General features: G+C 43.5%; 2 protein-coding genes across 3 annotated transcripts; one reads left to right on the top strand and one right to left on the bottom strand.

The window, feature by feature from the left end:
• Nucleotides 1–2,730: 2,730 nt before the first annotated feature.
• map1lc3cl (microtubule-associated protein 1 light chain 3 gamma, like) lies at nucleotides 2,731–4,864 on the bottom strand. Its single transcript, XM_034883700.1, has 4 exons — nucleotides 4,209–4,864; nucleotides 4,054–4,109; nucleotides 3,761–3,867; nucleotides 2,731–3,514 (listed from the first exon to the last, which is right to left on the bottom strand). Exons 1-4 carry the CDS (start codon nucleotides 4,492–4,494, stop codon nucleotides 3,325–3,327), a joined length of 639 nt encoding a protein of 212 aa, XP_034739591.1. The 5' UTR covers nucleotides 4,495–4,864; the 3' UTR covers nucleotides 2,731–3,324.
• A 1,371-nt stretch (nucleotides 4,865–6,235) lies between these two features.
• On the top strand, nucleotides 6,236–18,666 carry si:ch211-168f7.5 (mucin-17). Of its 2 annotated transcripts, none has more exons than XM_034883695.1 (4): nucleotides 6,236–6,568; nucleotides 13,587–13,806; nucleotides 14,788–15,021; nucleotides 15,257–18,666. In XM_034883695.1, the coding sequence occupies exons 1-4, from the start codon at nucleotides 6,302–6,304 to the stop codon at nucleotides 17,782–17,784; spliced, it is 3,249 nt and encodes a 1,082-aa protein (XP_034739586.1). In that variant the 5' UTR covers nucleotides 6,236–6,301; the 3' UTR covers nucleotides 17,785–18,666. The 2 variants fall into 2 exon arrangements, with proteins under 2 accessions (XP_034739586.1, XP_034739587.1); XM_034883696.1 differs by having other exon boundaries at nucleotides 6,471–6,576; nucleotides 13,593–13,806.
• Nucleotides 18,667–18,702: the final 36 nt, after the last annotated feature.

The following is an 18,702-nucleotide window of genomic DNA, read 5'->3' as shown; positions in this document are numbered from 1 at the left end:
TACTAGTTTGTGTGCCAAATCTGCTATCTGCAAGCCAAGTGAGCATGTCATGCCTTTCAAACATAAAAACGGCAGATTGCGTGCACTAGGGCCTAGAATTCCGGTCAATTCCAACATGTAGCTCTCTTTGTAAACTTGGAGTGGTGTCAGCAGAGAGAAAAATTAAACCAATTGTTGTTGCTCACACTGTGTTATGCTCCAGCTATTGTTAGCACCCAACAGGCTTAAACAGGGCAAGTTTTAAAATGTGTTTTTTGCCTCTTAACATGTTCAGAATGTCAATAAAAGTGCCAAACCATGTGAAGTGGTTCTTTTCTGTGTGAACACAGTGATTCAGACTGCAGTAGATGTGACAGAAATGCATAAAAGCTAATGTTAATTCTGCTGTGTTAAAAGTTCTGGTGTTGAGACGGCAGTTAAAGTGCTTAGGGACCATCTACAAACTACAACATTGAAAAGAGATTAAACAAATATGTAGGCTATCAATTTATTATTGAATAAGGTTGTGTCTACAAACTTACCTTAAATATAAATTGCCTCCTGCTATTTTTCAATTTTCATTTTTTTATATGTTTGTATCTCTTTAAGATGTTGTAGTTTGTAGACGGTCCCGAATCAACACCTGAACTAACAGAGCTGAATTAGCACAACTTTCATGCATTTCTTTCACATCTACAGCAGTCCGATTTACTGTGTTCACTCGAAAGGAATCACTAAAAAACAAGGTCAACACTTTCCCTGTTTAAGCCTGTTGGGTTGGGTGCTAACTCTAGCAGGAGGTTAACACTGTATAGGCAGCACCAATTGTTTTAGTTTTTCTCTCCACTGATAGCACTCCAAATTTACAGACAACGGAGCTACGTGTTGAAATCGACCGGAATTCTCCTTACCTTACGCCACTGGTGGCACTTGTGTGTACAGTGTTGGGGGGGACGCAATTACAGCATTCCTTTTACTGTAACGCAATAACTCCTTTAAATCTTGATAATATTATACTCGTTAAAATCTCAGAAACGCGAGTTACAACGCATTTTAGTGGTGATTTGTTTTGTTTTTTAAGAATACCTCCAAACATTTCTTAACAGGGAAAAAAGCCGGGAGTTTTATTTCCTGCTGCTGATATCGATGGATAATTAGATACATCTGCGAGATGAATATTAGCTTCTTGAGTTATTACACCCGTCTCTGTTCCCGTAGTCAGAGCCAGAACCAGACAGGTCCGACAGAAGGTGACTGTACGTCAGGACCGAGCTGCTGCGGATAGCTCAATACGAAATATTATTGCATTTTATCAGCCGTGGAGAGTAACTATGCCTGTAGTTGAATGGCTTTGAATGACGACCAAAGACGCTTGTCTTTTACTGTGATAATTTACTGTTCAATATGTTGCAGGACTTTATACAAACAAGAAAGCGAGCAGACGGACAAGTTTTGCACCTAGCGTCATGCGTTCATCTCAGTAAGCTAGCAAGAGTATACAATAGACAGCTTCCGTGTAGGCTACTTCAAAATAAAAGCACTTCCTGTGACGGTTAGCAGTAAAACTAAATCACTGTTTAAGTTGTTTACCTTTTCACATTTCAGCTTTAAATCAAGTACTGTAAATATTGTAGATATAGTATGTTTTAATCACATTATAATTGACCATTTCCTTTAGACTGCTTTAATCTAAATAACATGAATTTCTTATTCAAGTGCTTTAAACAAATATTTTACAACAATGCCATACTTCAATACAACTGTAAGGTACTTTTAATTGAGTATTTTCATTCTCCTACCTGCCTCTTGTACGTTTTAATTATCTATTTTATAGCTGTAGTTACTTTGCATATTCATATAAATTATTCAAAATGTTATGTAATCTATGATGTGGATAAAGAGGGGACTTAATCGATCCACTGGTAAAATTCACAAGCTAGCTCCCAAGTCAAACTGCCGCTTTTACTTTGGTGAAAGTAATGCAAAAGTAGTGTAATGCATTACAATTCAGAGGCAGTAACATAGTAATATAACTTATTACTCTCAGTAACTAGTAGTTTATAATGTATTACATTTTTGAAGTAACTTTCCCAACACTGTCTGAGTACAAGTAGACACTTTGCCAGACCTTCTTTCGCAGCACTGCAGAGGAGGGTCTGTCGAGTCCACACAGCATTCCAGGATGGGAGAAAAACTTGCTCTGGTTTATTGGCATTTCTTCAAACCAATCACAATCATCATGGGCGGTGCTAAGCTCCGTCCTGCACAATAGCCTCGGGAAGGAACTTGTTTTGGTGGAACGTGTACGTTCAAAAGTTGTTTTAGTCATGCAAGAGAAAACTCAGATTGGACAAATAGTCTAGCTCTCAATTTACCCTGCAGAGGTCTGAGGAGCAGTTAACCATAGTCCTCATAAATCGTAGTGGATATAGACTAGAGTATAAGTGCACCGTAAAATCACCGGTAGTAACCACCCTAACAAGCATTAAGATGTTATGAAACAATGTCTACTTTTGAACCTTTAATTTAACATGCAAGTTTAAAAAGCTTCTGCGTGGTTTGACAAAAATCTAAACCCATTCAGACTGTATTCAATGACATCAAAACATCTGGAGTTCAAACTAAAAAACACAACTGTCCCCAAAAAAGTTGACATTTTGTAAAGATTTGAAAAGACTACCTCTTTGCTAGCAGCCAAACAACTTTAAATATTTTAAAAACTGTAAGTAAATATCACACAAAGTCAATCAATTAAAATGATAAAGATTTATTGTTTGCTCTTCTGACAGCTGGATACAGAACAAATAATTCAGCATTCAAGTGACATCCAGGTTTTCAATGAGGGCCTCAAGAGTCCGGAGCATAGTTTCACATTTTTTAGGAAAGGACGAGGATGAAGAGGCAATTGAAGAAAAGAGAGTCAGGGGGAGATAAGTGCTAAAAAAAGGAGTCTGATTACCAGCAACACATTGACCCTGTTTGTTTAGAGTGGAGAAGATGGTGGTTTTACACTAAACTGGAATTCCAGCAATGTATCTGAAGGGCAGATATTAACATGTTTGACCAGCAAAGCCCTGAAACAGACCAAGAAAAATGCATCTGTATTGAATCTCACAAACACTCAGTCTAAAACAAAGACATCATCATCAGGCTGAGTCTTGTCCAGGAGTCAGAGCATGAAGAAACAGGTGATTTGCTGCATTTGAAAGTCCAGAAAGTTTCATGAGGTAGGCTGAAATGCATTTTGGGGCTGGACAACAACAGCCTCTGCTTGGCTCTTTATTCCTCCAGTTTGGTTGTGTGGTGCCTCCACTATCGGTTCAGTCATTTGCATGCTCTATCTGCTTAGCAGGGGCGCCCGGTTGATGTTTGAGGTGCTCCGAACATCTCCTGCGAGGCGTAGGTGATGTAGAGGAAGCCGTCAGTGTCACTGTAGCGGGAATAAACCTCCCCCATACTGGAGGACATGCAGGACATGCTCTTCTCTGCTACTAGGAGGAACAGAGCCTGGGTCGAATCCAGAGCAATCTTATTCCTGAAATTAAGAAAGAGACAGTTGGAGAGGTGGAGAAAGGATGGATACAACAACGGATTTTTAGGACAAAAAAAGAGAGTATGAGGGAGGCAGGCAGAGAACAATACCATACCTGACAGCTTAGGGGGGAAAGTGGAGAGAAGGGAGGGTTGGCTTGAGAAGATAAAGTCTAGAAAACTCCAAAACAAGCTGGTTGAGAAGAAGGTTTATTGATTCTATGAGCACACAGTGTCACAAATTATTTACCTGAGCAGGCAGAGGAACTGACCCAAAGTGAGCTCGAAGGGAACCAGGAACTTAGTTTTGTCCAAAAGGGGAAGAGTCTTTTCACGGAGGTAACGTTCAACAATGACCTGGAGACAAGGAAACACATCTGGGGTAAGCGGCTGGTGCCAATACACACACACACACACACACACACACACACACACACACACACACACACACACACACACACACACACACACACACACACACACACCATAAAGTTTTGACACTGGTGATTAAATGTTTTGTATTTGTATGGAAAATCCACTCACAGGCAATTTGTTGGGGAATTTTGTCCGAATGCTGCACACTTCATCTTTTCTTGTTTCTAAAAATAAATATTTTTATAGACATTTCACACTTTTAACAAAAGCATCAATAGAGTGTGAGGTTAATGTTTTAATTCAAGCAACGGAATGTGACTTACCGAGGCATTTTCTCTGCTTGAAGGGCATCATCTCCATAGATTTCTCAAAAGGAGCCATGTTTGTTGCTCGGGGTGGTTTACAGGCCAGCGGTGTTGGAGGCGGCACGGCGGTCTTTCCCGGGCTGACAGTGAAGTCCCCTCGGGTGGAAGTCAGCAAAACCCCACTAAGCTGCTCCGGCCGCTGGTGTTTTATGGGAGAAGGAGCTGGGAGGAGCTGAAATGGGACACCAACAAACAAAGACACACTCCTGGTCCTGGTGGGCAGTGTGAATGCACATTCACACATACTGGTTATCTAATCGGGCATTCTCGCATCTACTGGTGATGTTGGGTGCTGCTGTGTAGGCAGGAGTGTAATGAGGGCGGCCCACCATGTAAGGAACACAAACACCACATGACATGTTTCAGACCACCTTATCATGAGGTTTGAATGCTCTCCATTCGACTCTGACCTTTGACACACACTGTTTCTTAGGCATGCTGGCCACATTACAGTTGTTAACTCTTGGTTCAGCAACGTCTGAGAATGTTGTGATCAATAGTATCACTAAGTGGAGTGTTGACGTGAAGACATGGACGGATTAGCCCCCTGTACACTGACATGCAAAAAGGCCCAACATCTTTACCAAGAGCCAGACTCTGTGATGCTTTTTCCTTTTTTTTTGTTGATTCCCGTCTCTTTGTATTAACTATATCTATGTGGTTTTGTGTCTTTTTGACTCTCTTTGTAGAAGTTTTTTGTCTCTTTGTAGTCATTTTGCATCTCTTTGTGGTTGGTATGTGCCTCTTGGAGGGATATTTTTCAGGCGAAGGCCAGGGGGTTTGGGCCCTGACACTAATCCATTAATGTGGTTTAAATACTGTGACTCTCACAAGTGCCGTATCTCCAAACTGTATTTCAATATGATAATGATGATGATAACAATAAAAAAAAAATTCTGCTGTAGATGTTTAAGAATATAATGCAGTAAGGACTAGCGTTTTACTATATAAACTCAGTTGCCAGTTTAAGGGTACACAAATTAAAGCAGTCTGATACAACAACTGCAATACATCCTTCATGAAAGATTTGTTTCTAAGACTTTATGCTCCCCACTGTCAATAAACCAGCAACTGAGTGTACTTAATAGTTTTACTCAGATAAGTAAAACATGTTAGACCACCAGCCTGTGGACGCACAGGCTGGTGGTCCAACATGTTTACCAGGGACATTTCTCTGTTGTGGATGAAGATCGCCCTCTGCTGGTTGAAAGGTGGCACAAGAGCAAAGTGCACTGCACCAGTTGTCATGGTCTAACATGCAGAATAACACAGAAACATAATTGCCTAAATAATCCTCTCTTTTTTTTTTATTGAAGACTGTATGCTGGAGGATCCTACCATAGCCTCCATTTTCACATTAAAACTTTAGTATTGTGTACCAAATGATAATATAGGGTACTACAGCGCACGATGAGGTCATTTTGTAACCTCACTATGGGGACACTGTAGGAATGTGAGCATTTGACCTCTGGCATCCTGAACAGTGAAGTTGGACACTCGGGGGGTTTTCGCATACGTTCATTCGAAAAACTTCCCTGTCCAATCGGTGTGCGGCTCTGGTGCAGTGGCTCCTCCTCTCCGCTGCGTGCTCCCACATGTAACGCTATCACCCTCCGTCTGTCTTTTACATTGTCTCATAGGGAACACAGCCTGCAGGAGCACAGCACCATGGTAACTCCAATGGACCGAGACGCTTATAAGTGACATTTAAAAAAGACAGAGGATTGTGTCAACAGGAATTTAAGACATGGCTCGTTGAGGTTCCCTCGGTGCATCGTTGGATTAATTAATTCTAGTCTTGTGCCAGTCAGCACGGCTGCCTGAAGCTGTAGGCTGTAACTGCATGGCACGTTAGAGATGGTGATTAAATTTCCGCTATCGCATTGATCCAAGCGGCTAAGCAGGCTACTATGTTGCTATCGCTCGTCCGGACCTGTGTTGCTCTACCTGGAGCTGCGCCATAGCCAACTCGTTCGTCTCATCCATTGCACTGCAACTGAGCGGTGGTCAGCGGTGTGCCTTGGTTCCGCCTGCCGGGCACCCCGACGAGGATGGCTGGCCGCCGCGGCTGCGTGAACTCGCTCTGGTCGGGCACTGACCGCGTCCGCATCGGAGAACGCCTCAACGCGACGCTGGCCGGGGTGCTGGAGCTGGAGCTGCTCAGGTACAAACACCTGGAGATGGTGGACACCGCTCTGGATCACCGAGCTTCCACTACCGCCAAAGCCGAAGAACCATGCGCGAAGGAGGGGAGCGGAACCCCGGAGATCGCCGCTTCGGAAGCCAAGCGTGGCTCTGCGACACCCCGCAGGCAACAGGTCAGTCAGTGCGCTCTACATGACGAGATTGTTAAATATGGATGCGGGGATGATGGTGATCTGCCAACAAGCCAGTCCCTCTGCGCCTCAGTAGACATATTTTATCACTGCCTGGCGGGGCATGGCTGTGCCGAGGGCTGAACACCCAACTGAGTGAGATGATGCCAGGGACCATCCAAGCATGCCCGATCATTTTCCACAGCAGCAGTGTGTGTGTGACCGTCACATGGAGCAAATGTCATGGAGGTCAGGGTACCAGGACCAGCTCCTATCTGGCTGGTTCTGTGCCCTGCCTCAAGGTTAGACAGGAGGATGTGGTGGGTTAGGCGCTAAAATCAGGTGCAGGCATAATCACACAAACCAGCAAGCAGACAGTTTTTTTTGGCTCTGGTCAGTAAGCTCCTCAGCTGTAAAGGTCACTTTGGCACCCAGTTTGCATTCAAATCACTCTGATCACAATATGAAGGTAGACTCCATCACTGTAGGTCATCAGAGCTAAACTGTGCAATGTTGATCTTTTATTGTGAAATCCCGAATACTCCAGTGATCTGTGACTTTATTCACAAAGGTTAGGAAGGGTGATCTTCAATCATACACATATAATTAACCTATTTCCAATCCTAGGGTTGAGAATGAGGGCAATGTGGGTTAACGTAATGCAGGAGGACAGGATGTGAATAGGTCGCATCCTGGAGGCCTGGATACTGGAGCTGTCTGGTCTCTTATTAGTGAACATGAACTATATTTGAACCAATGAAGACGTCATGATGAAAAGAATCTGTTGGAGATAAGAGGACAAAGATGCCTATGAGTGCATCCAGCAACTTTTTCCGGTTAGAAATGAGAGACTTAATACATGATCTAAAATGGTCACTGGCAAGACAATAATGAATATATAGAGCTGTAAAACTAGTCGATTAGTCAAGTATTAAGAGTATTGACAGCAACTATTTTGAAAAGGAATATATTTTGGTTTAGGAGTGAGCAATCTGAAGCTGTCACCTTGGCCACTGGGGAATTGTGATGGGCATTTTCCTCTATTCTTTTTGACATTTTATTGGACAAACTCAAGAAACTAATGGTTAGTTTCAGCTTCATGAGATACAACAGCCTGTTGTGTACTTTTTAATTATAGGGCACCAATTCTAACAATAACTGCCCCTTTCCGCCATTTTCAATGAAATAATTCTCCCACAATAGTGAAATTGCTCCATAAGCTCAAAACACCATAACAAAATAATAGACTGACTTTTTTCTATGGACCTAATTCACTGCATTGTGCAAAGACTGCAGTTATGTGCGTGTTAGTCTGTCGTGGATTATCTTGAGATCATTTCCAGATTTGACAAACCAGTGACATGACAGGTTTGTGTTATGTTCAGGATCTGCTGGTGTTGGTAGTTTTTTTTCCATCTCAGATGTCAAATTATTGGCTGCAGTAATATCCTTTTTATTGTTTTACTGAGAAACAGACACTTCATCCTGATCACTTTGCACAAAGTGTTTTTACACTGTAAATACAGTATGTGGGCCTGATACTTCTATAATGAGCTGTTTTGGGACAACAGCTTGTCGCACATTCATACATGTACAAATGTTCTGTCTAAATCAGGCCACAGCTGAGGTCACTTTTTTGCAGAACAGTGTTTTTATTTGACACGATAATAACAGGCTTGCACTAAAGGGAAGAAGAAAATGATTATAAAAATAATACAATCCTTTTTCATCAGTGCAGGGACAGAAATTTCAGTCCCATCTGAGGGCATCTGCATGAAAGTGTGGCTCATAATGTGCCGCATTCCTTGCCACCCACCTCCCAACATCTCCTATGTAGTTCCCCCATGGTGCTGAGATATCCCGTTGACAGGCCAAGCAGCATTGCTCATTCTCACCTCTGAAGGGAGCTGCCAGTGTAGCAGAGCATGCTGGCCCTCTGCCCTCTGCCCGGGCCGACCTCCTGCTAACACAAAACACACAAATGATGCATAAATGGAGGCAAATAGTTGTAAAAGTGACGACATCTAGTTTAAACAGCAGCAGTTGGACAGAGAACAAAGAAGAGAGAGCAGATGTTTATTTACTACCATCAATGGTGAGGCTTAGTGTAAAAATGTCGTCCCCAAACACATTCTGTTAATTTTCCGTGGACTTCATTACTTACTGCTGTGACAAACGCAGGATGTTCTGCTTTTCAAAATATAACTGTTTTTGTGAGCTGGGGATTAGATGACTCACAATATAATGTGCTCTACTTCAACACCAGCTTTGTTCAATTTTTTGTTTTAGAATTAAACTCTTGAAATGTGATTCACCTTTTCTCTCTTATAGCAGAGAAAGGGTAGGAGTTATGACTGTCCAAATCCATATTTGGCATGTCTGGATTGTGGCTGTATGGTGTCGTCTTTGTTGGAAAAATACAATTTAAAATGACATATTTTCAACCTTGTGATGTGTTCCGGCATTTGTGACGCATGCAGGTTTTTGAAAGAAGTAGGAAGCAAAAACCAGAGCTTCTTACCATTGTCTGTGACATTTTGATCTTGTCACAGTTTTTAAGCAACTCTTCTTGCCTTCAGAATTGGTATCGAGGCTGAATTGAAACACTGATTTGTTGCTGTTAAATGTTCAAAAATAAAAATCTCCTTCCTGAAGAATGCACACAGAGAAAAAGAGTGGGGGGGAGGAGTGTGCTGCAGAGCTTCCCTTACTTCACATATACAGAAGAGCTGCAGCAATTAGTTGAAAATAATGATAGACATAAAATGAAGCAGCAACTGCTTTTTGTTAAGCAAAATCTTTACATTTTTATTTTTGAAGCAAAAAAAGGCCCCAAATCTAATGGTTTGGGCTTTTCAAAATTTGAAAATGAGTTGCCTTTTCTTGTCATTTGTTATCTTTGGGTTTTAAGCTGTTGATTTGACAAAAGAAGACATTTGATATCCTTACCTTGATCATTCTCCACAGTATTCTGCTGTTTTATAGACCAAATGTCTAATCAATTATTTAAGATAATCAGCAGATCAATCGATTCTAAAGATAATTGAGTAGTAGCAGTCATAATACTGTGTGTGTGTGTGTGTCTACACTATATGCAGTGCTGTGTGCACTATTACAGAAGGCAGCCTGTCTTGAAATTAGGTTTAGTATTGGAAAGCATCATCTTACATGGAGAGCCATTACCCTGACTTGTGGAGTGAGACAGCTTTTGTCTCTTGTCTCTTGCCTCGGGATCCTTCAAAACTCACCAAAAAACAACAACAACTCTACTTTTAAGTGCAATGAAAGAGTCACCTGAATATATCAGAAAAGCTGAAGAACATATCACTCCAATCGGCTGGCAAAGGTGAAGATGCACAGCGTGGGCTGTCTTTAAATTTTAATACCACATTAATAATGCATGAAACAATAAACATTGCTGTGTAGAACAAGCAAGTTCTTCTAACCAAACACTCGCTCATGTTTGACCAAATGACCTTAACATGGCAACCGCTGCCATTTGTCTCGCTGTAATGACATAATACTAAGAAGAGGTATGTTGCTTGTGGAGCTGCAATCGCTAGCACTATAGTCCAATTGACCCATACATTTTGTTCATATTGTTCCAGAGGGGCTGTCCTGCTATCTCACATGAAGCAATATCATATTACAGAGCTATGAGCAGACCCCCACCCACTTGTCGGTCCTATGATTTGATCATGCACTAGTCTCTGTGTAATATTATATCCTGTAATGTGCAGTGCATTATATTGTTGGGGGGTTATGTTGAGGAGATGGACTTTTTGCAGATATACTGTGTGTGTGTGTGTGTGTGTGTGTGTGTGTGTGTGTGTCACACATGTTCAAGGGACTTTTTAAAGGGTTAATCATATCTTTAAATAGACTTTAGGTTGAGGTCCGTACAAGTGCAGAATGATAAACATATGTTCTTTTTACGGCAGTAAGAAGAATTTGCAGGGAGTGGGAATTTGCGGCAGAACAGACAACAGTTCCCACATGCAAGCGAGAGTCAAAACGAGCCTGGATTGTGTGTCCTTAGGCTGAGTTAAACATTGCGCCGAGCCTGTTGTGGTTCTGTGTGGGAGGAAAAGCAAGCGAGAGTTAGAGAGCAAGCAGCAGTAGCTATGGTGAGCACGGGGACGGCGGGCTCGTAGGATATTACAGAAGGGGGGGGGAGGGGGGGGGATTATTTGTCAAGGGGAGTGTGGGGGAGGTAGGGGTCCTTCCAGATGCCCTTCTCTCTCGCCCGGCAACCGCTCACCCACTCCCCACCTCACCCTCCCTCATTCAGTGACTCACTCTCTTATTTCTGTGTCTCTTTTTTTTATCCCTCTCACTCAATCCTTTTTATTTTTTGGTCACCCACTCAACTCGACTCACTTTAAAATCAGTTGGACGTAAAAAAAAAACAAAAAATCAAAAAAAAAGAAACACGAGTGAGCGGAAGCTCCTAATTCACACAGAAAAAGGGGAAGAAAGGCTACAACAGGTCAAAGTCTGTAACTCTTGCTCCCACTTTTTTCCCTTCCTTTTTTCTCCTCACTCCATCCCCCTTCCCTTCTGGCGCGCCGGCTGCTCTTTGTTACGTCATCTGTCTTCTCCCATTATCTTCTGAATCCCACCCCTCTCTCCTGTCACCCCAGCAGTGAGTCACTACCTATATTGTTTCCTCAGTAACAAGAGGATTGATCAGTGCCACTCACAGTGTTCTGTTGTCTGGACTCGATCAGTCAAATGCAGGGGCTCCTCTTGGCTGCTGTCCTGGAGGGGTTGGGGATTTGGAGGATAATTGGAGGAGGGGGGTTCCTCCACCAAGCACTTACTAATCTAGCAAATGGAGGCACTTTGCTGTGTGTGTGTGTGTGTGTGTGTGTGTGTGTGTGTGTGTGTGTGTGTGTGTGTGTGTGTGTGTGTGTGTGTGTGTGCGCGCCATTTCCTGGCTGTTCTGGTAAGCGGTGTGACATCACCGGAGCGTGTCTGGTAAATGATATAATGGATGTACATACATGTCTTTAAACACGGGTCTAACTCTGTGTCTACTCTCACAAAGACAAGCGGTGCCAAGGAGTTATGAGTGTAAAACAGTGGGTTTATTGTTAGTGTTGTAAAGTAACTTAGTACATTTACTCAAGTACCATACTTTAAGTACAGTTTTGAGGTACTTATACTTTACTTAAAGCTATAGTGCGTAGTTTCTGTCTCCTCCATGAGGAATTCTATGTAATACCATCAACACTGTCGGCGCATCCACATTATGATGCAAGCCTTCCGTGGTAAATAAAACAAAACATGAGGGGGGATTCGCTTCACTCAAGTCTCTGCATGCAAAAGTCGCCGTATGACACAATCTTCTGAACATAGCAATACTGAGAAATACAGAGAGAGTTGTGTGTTTACTAATGCACTGTTAAAATAGCAATGAAATGCTGCGCTGTTAAAGTTAGACCAGGTTTTTGTTGAAAATAGCACAATCACTTCCTGCTGCTCCAAGATTGTAATACGCCAAAAATTCTGAACACACCTCCCTGTAAGACCAGCACGCCTAAGGGTGCAGGTGCATTTGCTATTTATACAACGTGAGTGCTGGACAACCTTAAGAGCGATTTATGGTTGTGTATGGGGTACACCGGACTCATTTCCTCGTTCTCCTTCTCCATAAACAACAAAAAATCAAGGAGAGGGTTAACCTTCACTGCCACAGATGTCCCACCTTGGTCACAAAACACAGGGGAGACACATTGTTTCTCTCACTATGACTTGAGTCGATACTCGCTCCAAAGCTAATCACCTTCACTCTCTCACTTCTCCCCCGCTCTATCACTCACTCCACATACAAGACGGCTTGACGCGCACGTATAAACGTCAGGCCACAAGCTCTGTGTGGATCCTCTACACAATCATAAAACAACCTTTTAAAATAGCAAAGACACTTGCATCGGGCTTTCTGCTCCAGGTGCAAGATAGGGCCCTAAGTCCATTTGATGCCTTCTAGTTCTACTCCACTACTTTTCAGTGGGAAATGCAACCCTTTTTACTCCACTACTTAGATTTTACATTTAAATATATTTGAATAATAAACTTATAAAATACAATAAATTCTTTAAGATTAAATTAGGGGTTCCCGACCTTTTTGTTTTATGACCCCTACAGGGCACCCTGGTCCAACACTTATTGATGAGATTTAATAAGAGGTGAGAAGTATGAGCATATGAAAACAATGCTTCTTTAGTATTGTTTGTGGAAAGAAACCAAATTTAATTTGCATAAACATTTTTCAAGATTATAAAAAATATAGTTTGGGGGCATGCAATCAGTTTTTATAAATAGACCAAGCTTTTATTTTCCAAAGAAGTATTCTCCATGTGTTGTGTAAACTACAAGAGAACATTTTTTTTCTCCCACTTTTCAGCAACTCTTCTTACATTCAGAATTGAGGTTGAGATTATCGCAGCAGCTCATGGTTAATGCTGCAAACCTCTAGGCTGTCTTAAAATTTCAAAATAAGATTTAATAAGAGGTGGGAGGTACCAGTATATGAGGGACTGCTTTCAGTATATGATCATCATGCATGAACATCTAGAGAACTAAGCCCACCAAAATGTACAATATTTTTCACTAAGGTAAAATTCCCTTCCAAACAAGCCCCGTCTGCACTGTGTATCCTAATGAGTAATATTGTTATAACACCCATTGTATGGTCACGTCTTTATCACATTAGACCAAATATCATCTTGGTAATTTGGCCACTACAATGATGTTACAGCCTAAACATTGTCAATTTTCTGTATGGCTGTAAATACTATTTGTTTCTGCACTTATTTGATCCTTGTGATTTGGTAAAATTATCTACTTGTTTTTACTTGGTTGGCCTTTTTATCCACATCACCAAACGTTTTATATCCCCAGACAAATATGTACATTCATATAATCATACTAACAGTATTTAGATATTGTGGTCAAATACATTTGACTTTGTCAAGTCTGGTCAGCCCTCATCTGTCACATGTTTTGTGTTCATCAGGCGCAGTCTCCCTCAGATATAGTGGTATTGCCCTGTCAGAGCAGCCCAGAGGACTGTGGCAGTAGTTCGGGGGATGGGACAGTCCACTCCTCATCTGGCAGGGGGAGTAACTCACGCTGGTCTACTCTGTCCTGGGATGCCCCCTCTGACCTGCTCTCTCCACCAACACCAGACCCAAATGGAACGGTCCATCTGGACAGTGACTCCAGACCCAGTTCAGGTACACACACCCACACACACACACACACACACACACACACACACACACACACACACACACACGTCAACAGTGTGTGGTCCACAACACTGACCTGAACAGTGACCAAAACAGTTTGTCACCATCTGATATCACTACAGCTCACCTTGTGTAAGAGAAATCCCGTTAAACATTAACCATTTTCTTTTTTTAAACTTTTGTTTACTTGGTCTTACTCTGGGGCTTGGCACTGATTTTCTTTCTCTCTCTCACTGTCAACTTTTCAGCCTTTGTTGCCAAACTCTTATCCACTCCCATTGTAACTGTGGTCTCTGTGTTACTGCACCCAACTCAGACATTCTTCTCCCTGCTATGCACTCATGTAGGCTTTCTTTTATACTATTTTAAGCAATCAACTCAAACCTGAAAGATTATTTTAAGTTTGAAGATAGTTTCATGCTTATTCCTCCAAATTGTAAATTATAATGTAGATTTGTGTGACATTTTTTAAGCTACTGTAAGTGTTCACCGCTGTTTTTGCACTGTTGTACCTTCATGTTACTTTTCAGTCAAACGGTGGAGCCAGTACTGTGACGCCTTTATCCTGGAATTTATGTTACTGTTTCACTTAGTGTAGGTGACGTCTTGTTTAGCTAGTTTTTACTGACCCTACTAACTGTCTTTATATACATCCAAACAACACTAGCCCTGTTGCTCCAAAAAAAAAAAAATTTTCTTTTCTTTCCACTTAAATTAAATCTAACATAACAAGTAATGAAAAAATAAATAACTTCACTAACAGCACAACATAGGAGTCGGCTAAGGAATAAGTGCAACCCCTAATATATAGAATTAATGAGAAATACAAACAGATCAAAGGTCTTTAGGCATCCCTGTTTCCTGGCCTTCACCATTGGTGCCCCTGAGTATTATGGAAAATGATTGGATATTATTGCTTAGATGCTAGCATACGTTCTGAATTTATTTTGTTCTCTTCCTCTAAAGGTTTCTATTCAGTAAGCGGGAGCTCGCTCTCAGACTCGTGCTACTCTGTGTCCAGTGACGCTGCTCAGGGAGGATCGGCACCACCAGCCAGACCCCTGAAGCTGTGGGAGCAGGTCCCTCCGTCCGCTGACAACACTGACATCCTGTGGTCAGAAGGTGCAGTGCGGCCACAGCAGCCTTCACTGCAGAGCGGCCAGGAAGACACTGAACCAACAGAAGGGACACCACCTTCAGGTGAGCTGGACAATAGATCCATATCATGTAATGGATCAAATTTCATGTAAAGCCATCCGTATAAATATGACTTTGCAGCAGTCAGCTAGAGCTGGTTTAAAAAGGTCAACTGAAGACGGTTTAAAGTAGTGCTCTGGCTATAAACATCAGTGGAGCTCTGGAAAGAGATTAATGTATACACATTGTAGAATTATGACCTAAAATAATAAAAAAATGTTCTGCTTGTCTCTTACAGTCCAAAGTGACATTGAATTGGCCGGTCTGAGCTTTCTGTCTGACCTCTGCTCAGGACTCAGTGACTCCCTGATTTCTTCCCTCCTCCCACTTTTCGACCCCACCACCTGCTTCCATCCAAACCCCCAGCTGGACCCTCGCTTCTGCACTGACCTGGTGTCCCGTCGGACCAAAGAGGTGTACCCCTACCCAAGCCCGCTGCATGCCGTCGCCCTCCAGAGCCCCCTCTTCACCTCCCAGAGCCAAGAGCAATCAGCCTCTCCGAGCCCTGAAGGACCCCAACTAGATGAACTGCAAGAGTCCAATGCTGATCCAACTCTGCCTCAGCAGCCCCCTGGCCCAGCTTCTTTCACCCAGCTGGAGCAATACATCTCTCGACTGGCTCGCCAGTACCACAGCCGGGTAACCTCCGCCACTTCCGATTTCACTTCATCTGCGACCCCTGGTCAGGTCAGGCACAGAGGTCTTTGTACCCCTGGCACGAATCACGGTTCGACCCAGTCCCTTTCCGCCTTTGAGAGCCGCAGTACACCCTCCACTCTGCCAGGGGGCAGCATCACTCCCTGTAAGTCACTGCTGGGAAACTCTGCCAGAATCAGCCTCAGCACCACTGGGAAAAAAGCTACTAGAAACTCTATCAACCTGGGTAACCTTCCTTCAGCAACTGGAGAGGACTTGAACATAAATCTGCATCTAAACCTCAACTTGAACCTGACTCCTGGTTTAAATTCTAGCCGGGGACTGGTGGACAATCCCAAAAAGGGCAGCTGTGGAGCTTTGAGGAGCGACATCTCTTCAACTTCCACGGCCTCTGCTACATCACTCTCCTCCACTACACCCACCCCAGCACTTAGGGCTCGCCCTCGCATTTCAACATGTCCAAGCAGCCTGAGCCACCGCAGTTCCCTGGAGGTCACTTCAGGGTCTGGACCCACTTCTGGATTTGGGTCATCTGTATTCTGCCGCTCGGTAGACTGGAGCAGCGGCGCTCCACCTGAGACTGGGCCATCAGTGTTTGGTTCAAACTCCGGATCAGCTCCAGGGTCTCAGCGCAGTAGCTTGATCCAAGAGTCCGGCTCCAGTCCCAAGCTGAGCGAAGACTCCCACATGGTAGGGGAGATCTCACGCCTCTCTGGCCTCTCTAGGGCTGTTGTGGTGGGATTGATGGAACAAGGTGTGGAGCTGGATATTGATTGCTTCCAAACGGATCCTGCAGGTGAGGTGAGGGGTCACAGTAAAACCCACCTGAAAGCCCAGACAGATCATTCACATGATTATACTAGACTAACTGACCTAAATCCCCAGAGACCCATGCAGCTGTCTCTCAGTGTCACCCATTCTCCACAGTCTCAGTCTAGCCTCACCCCTCCTCTCTCACACTCCAGCAGCCCCATACACCCCTATCAGTCCATCCACATTCCATCTTCCCACTACTCCTCACAATGCCACTACCAGCAAATCCCTTCCCCATCTGACCTTCCCTCTTCCACGGCCTCTTCCACGGCCTCCTCCCCTGCCTCCCACCCCACCACCAGGGGCCGTTCCCCTCCCCGGCCTCTCCAGCCATCCCCTCTGGGTGCCACTCCTCTCTCTGTTTTCCGACGGGATGCGCCCTTCCAGTGCTCCCTGCCACGCACCGATACAAGGAGCTCTCCTTTGGATCATGGCGGTGTCCAACCAAGGGGTGGATCACTTCGGCAGAGTGGGGGTAGTGGTGGGTGTAAGACGGTGGAGGGGGAGGGGCTTTATAAAGGAAAGCATGCCTCCCACAAGCTGATCCGGGCAGCCACAGTAAGCAGCTATGCCAAGAGAGAGGACTATAGCTCTGTTTGGGCTGGGGTGCCGGAGAGGGAGCGATCAGCAGTCCAGACACCCAGGAAGACCTCCCACAAACTCTGGAGGGGCTTTGAGGGACGCCTCTGGAGCAAAGAGTCCGAAAGCGAAAGAGAGGAGATGGACAGAGCTGAGTATGGCTACGGATGGAGGAGGAACAGCGTTGGAAGCTGGAGGAGGGAGCATCGAAAGATGAAGGCTTCATCTAGCAATAATGACAGGAGGCCAAAAGTAGAGAACTCTCCCATCTTGTCAAAGAAGAGGGGGAAGGAAGATGGGGAAAGACGCAGCACCAGCCTCAGGCTTTCCAGGAGGGCTTTGTTCAGGAGTGAGTCCCAAGGCTTGCTGGTGTCTCGTAACCACGGCGAGGATCCCAAAAAGCAGGCGCACTGGGTTTCCTCATTAGATGTGGGGCAAAGTGGCACGAGCCACAGCAAAGACGAAGGCATCAGATTGCTGAGAGCAAAGGAAGAAGACAAACGCCTGTCCTCCACCGCCAGCCTTTTCAACCTCTCTCGCTCTCAAAGCCTGGAAGGCAGCTGCCATTCCCTCTCCCCTCTCTCCTCCCCTTCCTTCTCTCCATCCCCTACCTCACGGATGTCCCTACAGCGCTCTCGATCACTGAGGGACTTGGGGAGGAGAGTGTTTGGCTCCATGAGGTCCCTGAGTCTCAAACGGAAGCCATCTAAGAAGTGACACATGTACAATAAATAACCATCACAGTATATGCATCTTCCGTGTGTTAATTTCAAAACACCAGTGATTGATGAGTGGTTGGCATTACATTTCATGTAAAAGGAAGTTCCATCATTTTAAAATTTCAAAGACTGATTGACTAGACAGATTTTATAATACTGGCCATGAGATATCTGCCAGTCCTTTAATCCACTACCAATATGACGGAAGTTCCTCTCAGGCACATCTGTAAAAAGCTAGTCATTTTGCTCTTGGCTCACATCATTCATCTTAGTAATGTTTTTGTACATTTTTAAAGACACTCTTTTTAAAGCCTTACAAGAAAACTACAAAATGTCTGTCAAATACCTTCAAATAGGTTTTGCAGCATAATTAGTGAGTTGCAGCAAATCAATTTTGCTTGTCTCCCAAATTCTTTCCTCATTAATTGTGCAGAATGGCCTACAGAGAATTGTCGGTGAAGAAAACATAGGTGACAACTTCGTATAGGGGTGAATAATTCCTTTTAGGAGCTGGAAAGAACTACAAACCTTTTAAACATTTTATTAGAGTGGGTTTCAGTGTTTTTCAGTGTATGAATGCAGTTTTAAAGGATTTAACATCTCAACCGAACTATAATGTACATTCCCCTTCTGCATGCTGCTCTGTGACTTGTTCAGTGATTATAGCTATTGTGAGAATGTGAATATCCTCTGTTTATGGGCAACAGTGCCTCTGAAGTACAATCATTTTGGCCAAATAATGACCAAAAAAAGCAAATACTCTTTAACTTGATATTGTGCTCAGGATTTTTAAATATTAAATGATTAAAATATTGAAGTTAGTTGAGACAAAATGTGGCTTCTCATGGCTTACAATTAATAAAAGAAATGTATAACTAAACTTGTACTCTGCCTGGAATACCTGTATTATATATAC

The sequence above is a fragment of the Etheostoma cragini genome, chromosome 10 (assembly GCF_013103735.1).
Source record: "Etheostoma cragini isolate CJK2018 chromosome 10, CSU_Ecrag_1.0, whole genome shotgun sequence".
NCBI lineage: Eukaryota > Metazoa > Chordata > Actinopteri > Perciformes > Percidae > Etheostoma > Etheostoma cragini.
The sequence above is the reverse complement of the archived record's forward strand: the minus strand, read 5'-3'. Positions and strand labels throughout refer to the sequence as shown.